This window comes from Ptychodera flava, chromosome 14 (genome assembly GCF_041260155.1).
Source record: "Ptychodera flava strain L36383 chromosome 14, AS_Pfla_20210202, whole genome shotgun sequence".
Taxonomy (NCBI): Eukaryota; Metazoa; Hemichordata; class Enteropneusta; family Ptychoderidae; genus Ptychodera; species Ptychodera flava.
Window position 1 is genome coordinate 34,861,668 of NC_091941.1, and position 11,535 is coordinate 34,873,202.

The 11,535-nt window shown below is 37.6% G+C and overlaps 1 protein-coding gene across 1 annotated transcript; it reads left to right on the forward strand.

Annotated features, from left to right (window-relative positions):
* Positions 1-1,216: 1,216 nt before the first annotated feature.
* LOC139150273 (uncharacterized) lies at positions 1,217-10,045 on the forward strand. Its single transcript, XM_070722530.1, has 6 exons — positions 1,217-1,465; positions 2,659-2,718; positions 3,215-3,252; positions 5,359-5,628; positions 7,059-7,328; positions 7,596-10,045. Exons 1-6 carry the CDS (start codon positions 1,410-1,412, stop codon positions 7,862-7,864), a joined length of 963 nt encoding a protein of 320 aa, XP_070578631.1. The 5' UTR covers positions 1,217-1,409; the 3' UTR covers positions 7,865-10,045.
* The last annotated feature ends 1,490 nt before the right edge of the window (positions 10,046-11,535 follow it).

The window sequence follows — 11,535 nt, forward strand, 5'->3', positions numbered from 1 at the left end:
TGTTAAAAAGCAAACAAATTTTACGTCGAGCGTTCACCTGTCTCCTTGCAAAACCCGTTCGTCTAATATCAGGAGTAGACCATCATATATCCTGCGAGGGTTCTGAAAAATATCGGGGGAAAATTTCTAGAGGTTACCTTTCAAAAACATTCAGAAAGGATGGTACGAAAAAAATCTGAAGTAGATGATATACCGACAGTTACACATCTTATTTACCTATTTTACCATATTTTAACGCCCAGTTATGATTAATATTTTAACTAGTACCTTTCTTTTGTTTTGTTTTTTGTGTACCAAGTTTTGCAAATTGACTCTTTTAGGAGTGTAATTACTTGTTGTGCTTCTGCAACAGTTTCTCCCACTAACTCGCTAAAACATGATTGAAAGTTCAATTCAGTTTATTCACACAGCCTTCACCGCTATCTGATGTCAAGGCTTATCATGATTTGTCTGTAAAAAATCGACAGGGTAAAAATTGAAATCATCTCGTGTCTGATAAAATTTTGAGTCTTCATGAAAACTGCATGCTGTTTAAACCGCTCCAAAATTACTCACAAACGACTCTTCCCTACGGCCCCTCCCCAAGAAATTATATTAATTGTGCCACTTCAGTGCCAATGATTCCTCTCCCTTTATGCATTTTACAGTCTTTCAAAGCCATCTTGTGGTTGTTGCTGCCTGGAGCAAACTGTATCACCAACAGGGGCTGAGCCCTCAGTGGCTCCGTTTTTGTCCTCCATCAGTGATCTTACTTCAGTAGAGGTTGCTTCTGTTCACTGTGAAACTTCCCAGCTTCCTGAAGCGGATGCTGTATGCCTTTTGTCACATGTCAACTTAATGCTACCGGTCAAATTCTATCAAAATGTTGGTTTTTTATGTAATGTAAAGTAAAAATATATCAACAAGAGCAGGGAATATCCAGGATTACACGTGCGCATGCGAGCACAAAAATTCGTCACAGAGACAAAGAAAGTTGCAAGAATTGCCACGAAAGAAAAAAAATCAAGTTAAGCAGAAAAAAATGCTCACCAGTCTATCTTCCAGGCCCCACCCCGACACATTAAATGGTCACCCCTTAGCTTCAGCGTTACGATAGTGGTCAACAACCGCAAATCTTGTATTCATATGAATGCTGTCCTGCTTAAAGAATTCCTTTATCTATCTGGTGCATTGTAGAAAATGTGTACGTTGAGTAAACGTCAATCAGTCGAGCAACTGCACTGATTGGTTGGTTGGTAAAATGGTCTTAAATGTATTGTATGGGGCGTTAGCAGTCGCATTCATCTTCGGAACACCCGTAGCTTTACTTATCTGCGTATAGAACAGTCTTGTACCTGGATTCCGCAGCAGTTTTCGTTCAGCACTCGACAAGAACTTATCACCTGACGGTCTGCTCGTTTCTTCAGAGGATGAAAGCTTTTGTAGCCGTTGTTCTGGTGTGTTGCTGGCAACTGCAGCTGACAAGGTAACTATTGTCATTAACCTGCTTAAAGGTCACAAGTTTGACTTTAATCAGACAGTATTGCTTTCCAGCTCTTCGTACAACACTTTTCTGGTCTACTGTATGGTTGGACACATTTTCTAGACTGTAAAGTAAATGTAAAAGTAAACTTTAATTGCCTTGTACTTTTGAAAATCGGAAACTTTAGTATCTTCAAAGGCATATTAAAGGTCATGGCGGTCATTCAAATTTCAAATATGGATTAATTTCTGGTAATGTATATTTCTAATTCTATATTTTACCTGATGATCCCCGATTTTATACCTATATTTAAGACATATCTTTCAAAATAACACAAAGTACATGGTATACCAGAGTGAACGATATTCTCTACTAAATATGTTACCTTTTAGTCAATTTTGACGGGTGTAGCAGGATACTTTCAATTCATTCCGGGTCTGAATTGTGACATAATTTAGCTGAATTTGAACATTCTCTCTGTCCAGACTCCTATAGAAAGTTTAACATGATAACCTATCTTGACGAATTTAATTCACCTTTGTATCAGAATTTAGGTTCTAGACAGAAATTATATCTAAATATTTTCCTATGTGAGATGAACTTTTACCAGACAAAATGCACCTGTAAGTTTTCGACACTGTGTCAATTTTAATACAAGCCTGCCAGTGGGTTTTCCTATTGACCCCTAGGGCTGAGGCGAAAAGTCTTTGGAGAAAATCAGCTTGCTCAAAGTGATAAATCTGCAGTTTTTTTAAAGAAATATTTTTGGAAACGTTACTTGAATCAGATTAGAAAGATTCAAAGTTGAGCTACAATGACTGCACAATCTGTGTTAGGCTAGGAATCGCTGTACTAATCTCCGTCATCGTATGTTTTACATGTATCCAACATTTATTTTTTGTTAAATTTGAGAGAGTTGTTAATCGGTGAAAGACGCCTGGCAGAGATGGTGTCGCTTGAACTTTTACATATGCTATAGACAGTCCTTAGCTACTTCTCTATAGCTGAATGTCGAGGCGTCTGACGAATCTTAAGATTCATTTGTTAAGTAAGCAGATGAATAACAGCGCAGCAATATTATGACAGATATCGCCAACGAGCCCGCCATTAAAATGAAATTTTCACAGCTTGGTACAGTTCAGACTGTTTTACTGTATTGCAATTGCCTTCATTTATTTGTTTTCATTCCGCAAAAGTGCTGGATCATGCCGCGCAGACGTGAGCCAAGTACAGCTGTATACAAGCCTTCTTTATCGGTGAGTTATTATCGAGTATATCTCTTCATCACAGCCAATCTGTGTCTATAACATTCTTAAAAATTTCATTATTGACACGGTCTTCACTTAAATGGAAATGGGGCATCTTTTACGCTTGTGTAAAAACAGCCCATTTCTCCCAGCCGGTTCCCACCTTGTTCTCATAATTATAAGTTCCAATCTTTAGATTCCAGACGGTAAGTGCAAAATAACCTAAACTAATAAAACCAAGGAGCGTATGATCGTAATCAATTATCGTAGTGCGGCGAAAGAAAGGCCCCAATAAGTTCGTGTTTTGTCACTTACAACACGTTTGTTTCTTGATAACATTTGTGGACATTTCAAAGGTCGACAAACCGACATTGGCTTTGTTGCGGAATAGGCTACACACAATACGTTTCCGTCACACATTCACGAACTATCAGTGCACAAACATAGCAGTAGAGTTAATTCTTTGATTACCTGTCTTTGATTATCTATCACTATTACCTAACAGGCTAGCTGGCACACAGGAATACGTGGACTGCGTCCCAGGTATGTCATATTTTATGAGAATGAATTTTGTATTCAATGTTTCGATATTTTGACTGAACTTAAAGGTAGTAATAATCAACAATGGCACTTGTCCTAAATTGGCAAAGAATGACCATCGATAACGACACTTGTCTCGGCCAATAATAACTACTCCATGGAGTTCGTTGACCTATGACCCATTCAACTACAAAAACCGACCATGCAATCGTTATCTATGCAATCCTTATATCATGTATATAATTACCAAGACGCAACTCAACAGTCTGAATACTGGAATTGATAAAATATACAGTAATAAGTAGAAGACCGTTAGCACGCCAAGTTTAAAGTCTACCAGCTTGATACTTCCTCCATTGTCTTAGTAACATGTGATAAACAGATATATCTAGCTTTACTGATGGACAAGCTACTGGCTTCTGTTTGAAGACCAGTCCGCTTAGACTTGGGTGAACGATGTCATCGCAAACAACCAACTGATTCCAGACACTGTAAATCATGATTGACAGCAGTCCTGATTAATGCTATGTAAATCAAGACAGGTACATCTCGCCTCTGTGTTATTATCGACCGCATGAGTACTCCGGGTCGCTTGTGCTTAGGTACATAGTGAAGGCCCTTGTAAGCTTTTTAAATATTGGTTTATCAGTGGCCTTAGCCGTGTACTTAACCACAAGTGACTGTGTGTAAACCTGGGCGACCGACCAAATTCAACAATGAAAAATATATTTAGGTACCGGTTACACCCAACAAGCGGCGACTTTACAATTAACTTTGTGTGAATTCAAGTTATTATTTATAAACACTTAGTGAATTTTCGTCGAGTCTGTTTCTGTCTGTTATCACTATGCTGTTCATTTAGAACACAGGCGTTTGTACGGTATTTAAAATTAATCGTTATCACCAAAAAAATTGAAGGTTATTTTAACTGCCTTTAAATTCAATCATTTGGTGTTATGCAGTGATACCGCAAAGGCTCATTTTTGTCTCCAAAAACTAACAACTTCGAAAGCTAGATCCGCCGCTAAGTCACTTGTGTAGGTTTACCGAGATAAATTGTTACCTATTATTATTTACTTTAATTCAGACTGCTTAAATTCTGTAGATAGGACAAGACATTACAAAGTAGACCAAAAAAAAACAATACTACAGGGCAATATTTAAACAAACGCTTAAAACCTGAACAGTGCGGTCACATAGAAGCTGTCTGCAGTGATATTGCAACCACAATAGCTAGCATTAGACATGAGTAAACGATGCAAAATACAAATAAGGCAGAAAGGATCTTTTTGTATTGAGACAATAGTTTACTTCATTGAGTAAAACCGTGCAGTGCCTGGAATTGCCGTTATTTACAAGAATATTTCGTTCTCAAAAACAGATTTTTAACCAAGTGGACGTTGATGAAAATCAAGTAGAGATCCTCCTATTAATACTGATTAAAATAACGTGACAGATGTTCTCTCTTTGGTGTTCTCTCTGGAATTTTGCTGCCCCAGTCTACAGCTATATTATCCTTTTCGATTTGCCGTTTTACATGATCGTTCTTGACGCCAGGCTTGCCAGGTTTGCCTTATCGTGACGTTCACCATGTCTTTTCACTAATACAGTCGCACTTGAAATCATTCGGTCGTGTTGCACCTGGAAGCTTACGTAATACTTAAGTAATAATATATGAGTGGTTGTGGCTAACGATCGCTCGTCTGCGAGCATGAAGAAATTCAGCGCGGCAAAACAATTGCTAAAACATCAGTAGACTCTCTCACAGCCCCTCGTTCACCACGCAGCTCTATCCTCAACCATATGGCGATGCGCCCTCAACGGTCTTTCTAGCAAGCTAGGCTGAGGCTCACCATGGATGTAAAAAATTTTTACATCCATGGGCTCACCGAGGCAGCTGGGTTATAGCGGACCTCACCGGCCGAGCTTTGCTCAGCTCAACTGCTGAGGGCGGTCTGACGTGAGCCGGCGAGGGTCTGTGAGAGAGTCTAAATAATCACTTGCTTTGTTTAAACCTTCAAGATCTTGGATTCAATTTGGGAGAAGTTTATTATTATGAAAACCAATTTCCTTCGCAAGGCATTTGAGATGTTCTTCTATCTTTTACAGAATGTAGTGGTGTCTGGACTTCTTTTTACGATCGTGACGATCCATCTGGAAGGGCAGATTGGGAAAGTTTAGACAACCTACGATCCGAAAACCCCGGTGAAATCTGCGACAACCCGACGGCTGTGTATGCAGAAACTATCAGAGGAGTACCTGCTGAGCTAACTGGGGAAGTGTTCCATTCGTATGACACAAATAGCGGTTTTACCTGCCTTAATGAAGAGCAAAGAGACAGAGCTTGCCAAGACTACAGAGTCAAATTTTGTTGCCGTGGTACGTATGCCGTTTCAGCCGTTTTCACCATTCTCTAACAGTGTTTGTTACCTTTGCTGTCAGAGACTGTGAGATTATAAGATAAGTTGGTTGTCTTTCGACGTCCGTCCGCCGTCATCCTCCTTCGACTTATCACATCTAAAATATCAGTCATTTCTGGGGACACTGCAGCTCATCCCTGTTGAACACATACTAATATGATATGTTACCATTCAATTACTCAGTTGAATCAACCCTTCAATAAGTATGTAAGGGAGCCGTCATTATTTACGGGGGGGGGTCAGAAGAATTTCACCGGAAACTCTGAAATTTCGGGTAACCCCCCTGGCAACCATAATGAATATTAGTAACCACCTCACTTAAATTTTGACTAACACCCCCAACTTAGAAAAGTTAAATATCAATACATGTATTTGTACAATTAAACGCGATTGGAGCTAATTTGGAAGAATTGGATCTTCATATTTTTCAAGTACTCAAAAGTGTTAGGTGCCCTACAGCTGAATGTTGCAATATTACAAATTGCTCATAAAAACAAGTGTATTACTTAAAAATCAAAGAAGATAAGCTTACGTTTGGAGATTAAACCGACATTACTTTACTACCATATAATCCCAAAATAGTTCAAATTGTGTTTTTACAAAAATACAGCAATACTAAAGACCTTTCAAAATTCTTTGAGACTTGTCTCATATTATGCAAAGTTTTCTTGAAACATTCAAATTCGCGTGAAAAATCACGACCAATGACATCCCCTGGGTTTGTTCTAATGATGAAATTTGCACACGGAAAATTTTGGATGGTTATTTCTCAGTTTGGTCAAAACATAGTTTGATATAACACCACTGGTTTTACAGCTTTAGGCCTACATTTCGTTTTTATAACCCACATAAAGTCATCCTGAAATGGCATAAAATTTGCGTATCATTTTTTTAGAATTTGTATTTTCATTTTGCTTTACTTTCTTCAATAAAGTTCGGTCTCTAAAATCGCAGTACGCCTGATAGAAATTAACATTAGTTTGTTATTCCCAAGGGATGTGATCATTTGCTTGATGATGAAATTTGGATAAACAAATTCTAGAGGCAAATTTTATGATTGTTTACATTGTTCCTCGATCCTACACCTCTGAAATTCACTATTTAGCTTCATAGCGATCACCCTATTACTTACAAAATATTTAGCATAAAATTAGCATAGATTGCTCATAATTACATGGCTATGTATTTGATCAATCGGTCTCTTTAGTTTCATTGGTGTTTCAAATTGTACTTCATGTGATTTGTCATGCGACCTGCGACCTCAACATGTTGTTTTTTAAATATTTTGCTTTCGGTTCATCGAAACACTTTATTCCATTTTCAAACTAACCAGCAATGGGTCTCTATGTATGTCAAATCAAACTCTTCTCACTTTCTCAACGCAAATAGATTGTGACGGCATGATCACTCGATTCTACGATCGCGATGATCCTACTGCAACTGGAGACTGGGAGGCTATGACCCCATTGAGATCTGAGAATCCTGGCGAAATTTGTGCATCTCCGTCAGCAATATACGCAGAAACGCTGGAAAGAGTCCCTGCTGAGTCTACTGGGGAGGTTTTCGTGTATTACAATCCAACACAAGGGTTTGCCTGTAAAAGGGATTCACAAAGTGATGGGGAGTGTATGGACTACAGAGTCAGGTTTTGTTGTCCAGGTAAGTTCATGTCAGATTAGAAGTTTGGTATTCCGATAGAATGCACCACGGGGACAGTGGTGCATTTTTCAATGCGCTGCATTCAAAGTTTATTTTCATAAATCTACATGATGTTGTTTGGAAAACAGATCATGTAGGTTCCTAAGCTTAAACGAATAAAGTGAATATAGTAGTTAGCCTCCGTGGGAGAGCTATCCATATTAAAGTAGATGTTTGACCCTGCTGGCCATTATACAATCTAACGTCTCAATTAAAATTCCGTCACAGCCAATACCTGCTCTAAATGGACAAACTGGTACGATCGAGACAATCCTAGTGGCTACGGGGACTGGGAACTTCTGAGCAACCTCCGTAGTGAATATCCTAACCAGATATGCAGCGAACCGTCTGGTATACAGGTACGAGTGAAGCAAAGTGGAGAAATCTTGTCCCCTAATGACGGTAACTTCCTTTACTTTGACACCACTGTCGGTTTCGTCTGCCGAAACGCAGACGAAAACTGCACGGATTACGAGGTCAGGTTTTGTTGTCCCTAGGGAGATGTCTTAATACTTTCATAAACAGAAAATAATACCGATAGTTACCTGAATAAACAGAATAGATCAATATACATACCCCTTAGATGATTCTATCAATAAAGCATCCTTGTTTGTCAATTATTTATACGTAGAGCAAAGATAAAATGTCGTAGCAGTACCATCATAGTTCTTTTAATTTCTCAATGTAAAGACGGTTGAAGTCATATGTTGAAAAAACAATTTAATCGTATTTTCCGCATATTGCATCCTCAATGTACAACATTTTACAATTAAAGTTATAAATGATATAAATGGACATGTTTTATAGTGGATTTTTTCCCTTTGTTTGTTGACGTCACATCTTCTGTAATGACGATATTTGTTGAGTTGCTACAAATCCAATGTAAAATACCACACAGAATGTCCCACTCCAAAAGGTTAAGCACTCAAATGGAGGTACTTGTCCCCATTGTCTCTCATTAATAATGTACGTTCAACAGCTATATGCCTACGAAATTGTATGACTAAAATCCATTTAAGAAAGACCTTGATCATTTCCTATTTCCTACAGAGATCTTTAAGTTGTCAATTTTTCTTAGGCATTTTTGTTACTTTATGTAGATTACAACAATAGTGAGTAAGAGAGTATATATGTCACTTTGATTCTAAAGTTGGAATAATACAAGAGAATATGTAGATAGCATAATGATAAATCTGAATAGAACATAGTAATTTCATAAAATTGTCTCTGATGTGTTCTCTTTTCTCCTTCTTTTCTCTCCCTTTCTCTCATATTTTACTCACCAGGCACGTTGTAATTCCAAGCTATTTTGAAATTCATTATGTGTAAGTCTCTCATAATTCTTTCATATTGAAGTCTCCATCGGCGTACTCCTTAATAATTGATTAACGTACATGGCGATGCACAGCATCACTATGTGGTGCCAAGGAGAGATACCTTCGACTCGTGACATCACAATGTAATCCGTTCGGATGTGAATGGCCTCGTTTGATTGTATTTCTAATTGTTGTATGTTTATTAGTTTGTGCATTTCTGTTTGTCGTCTTCGACGACAGTACGTCATTCAGTTTGCAATGCTGGAAATTACATTGATTTCAGAGCGTGGAATATCTTGAAATCGTTCTATGATTTTGTTGACAATATTTTACATGACTACAACTGCGACCTTTTGTTTGCCAGAGAATACTGGCTTACACCTTAATAGTTTTGATTGAACGTTTGACTAATTGGAAAAATAGATATGCAAACATTCAGTCAAATAATATCTGGTGTACAATTGATTCCAAGTGGTAAAATCATTTCAACGGCCCTGGGAAAAACATTTCCCGCCATGACAGCCTGTGATGAACGCATCTCTACCTTATAGCAGTCAGCTCAGTGAGTTGTGGTGCTTGCAATATCGTTGTACAAAACCTAATTTTACATGTATTACTTCGAATTTTATAATGAATTTCATGTTGACAAAGTCTAATAATCCACAAAGTGTTACTTACTTTAATGACATCTGAAAGTTTGATATTGATCATGTGCTCTGCTCTAGTTCAGCATTTGATATTTCACAACGGCTCAATAATTACGCCAGACATTTCTCTAATTGTAAGTGGTCACTTTCCACCCTGTACAACTCTTCATGTGTCTAATTCATCCGCCTCTGAAGGTGGTAGAGATGCTAGCATTGTATATGTATCTATCTTCTAATAGTTTATTTGTCAGATGAAATGATTTGCTCTATATAGCAACCATGTCACTAAGGCTGCATTGGCATTACAGACTGTAAACTTTGATTATGTTAATAACAGTAACGATTCTTATCGTATCGTTCACTCCATTTGTAAAGACGGTGCTAATATCATACATGGTTCATGTGAGAGAATCATCCCTGAAGCAAGCAACGCTAAGGCTATACTAGATAAAAATTGTGAAAAAATGAATATCTCACAACTCTGGGCACATATAAAACTATTTTTGATATCTGAAAATAACGCTATATGCCTCGTATGGGCAAAATGTATCTTTGTTACATAGCAGATATAGAAATGCATTCAAATAATGTATTGTTCATTGCTCTATTACGTAATGGTTTCGATGAAAATAATTTCCTCCCCAGAAATCCCAACTTACCTTCATAAATTGATTAACATAACAAAACAATAAAACGATCCTGCAGTATATATACAGCCCATGAATCCGTGAGCTGTTAAATGCCAAATTTATTTACAAAATTAATATAACGATTCTTGTTGGCAGGGGATAAAAATTCAACATGTTAGCCATTTAGAACATAGAGAAAATAATATGATCCCAGATAATGCTTTTTGGCAAAGGTACAAGGAAAAGATTAAAAGTTTTACTTTTTGAACAAAACCAGCAAAATCTCAAACTAATTACATTGTTGCTAGTGTTGTGGAGTATAGATTTTACAAACTGTCCACAAAAATACAGACATTACATGAACATGTAGTGATGGCAGACCAAATCTGAGTATTTCCACATTCTATCGATTCGCCCATACAATATTCTTTTTGGAAGTCTGGAGGGCGTAAAAACTCGAGAAACCGATGTGCGCCATCACCGACAGCACTAACAAATCTAGATTGGCTAAAGAAGAAGCAGTGATTCCGAGTAACAATGTTATAATTTGTTCTTGCCTTATGAAATTATAGTTTAATTTTTATGGGGGTGAACATGGGGGTGAACATATTATAGTATCTTCAATGTACATAGCAAGTTTAATCAACTTCGGTCGAGTCAATTAAGATTATATCCCTGATCGGGAAAATTTATCAAATATACAAATTAGAAATATACTTTCATTCACCTCTTTATATCTTTTAAGACTGGCAAATTCCAATCTAATCAACATTTGCAGCAAATCTCATCCAATTCTTTGCAGCCATTCTTGATGTATAACTTTGTTTTCTTAAATCATTATGTATCCAAATTAGCCTGAAATATGCAAGCCACATCCTTAAAAATCTAATCAGATCTTGCCATTCCCAAACAAAATCGATTTACCAGACTTAATTCACATCTGATATGATGAGCCGCTCTTGAAATATCGCGCCTAGAGACACGAAGACACACAGACATCGGTGCGACATTAGCTCATTTGTATGAACACGTGAGAAAAAATACTACAAAGTGTAACTTTCCAGACATACTGACCTGGTCTTGTGAATATGGCCTAGTATATACCTCTTAATGCTCTCGTACGTCATCTATTCTAATTGGAGTGTCCTTTGACACACCGCATACCTTCCTCCCTACCGCAGGAGAAGTGATAATGTATGTTTTTTTTTATTTTCTTGTTCAAAACGCAGTCCAAACTTTCTTATTTACTTGTTTATTTAAGGGCAGTTGGCCCTGACTACCAGAGCGACACGCAAGCCAGAGACTATAGACACATATCTAGTTGGCTGCAGAACTATGTATGGAATTTGCGTTTACCAAAACCCCTCTGGCTGTCAATTAAAAATTTGCTATAAAATCTATCTAGCCTTAGATCACAACATACACTCTCACATTTATCTTATATCAAGTGAAGGTCAGACTCACCTGAAGACTATATATTATTGCCCGAATACATGGGTTATTGTACCGAAGAGCGGGTGACAATTTGCCCGACGCCAGGAGGGCAAATTGTCTCCTGCTGCGATGGCACATAAAC

Excerpts from the sequence above, each read along its gene's own strand:
- LOC139150273 (XM_070722530.1), top strand. The coding sequence starts at position 1,410 with ATGAAAGCTTTTGTAGCCGTTGTTCTGGTGTGTTGCTGGCAACTGCAG. Across the intron at positions 2,719-3,214 it reads TATACAAGCCTTCTTTATCG|GCTAGCTGGCACACAGGAAT; the intron begins GTGAGTTATTAT and ends ATTACCTAACAG. Across the intron at positions 3,253-5,358 it reads ATACGTGGACTGCGTCCCAG|AATGTAGTGGTGTCTGGACT; the intron begins GTATGTCATATT and ends TATCTTTTACAG.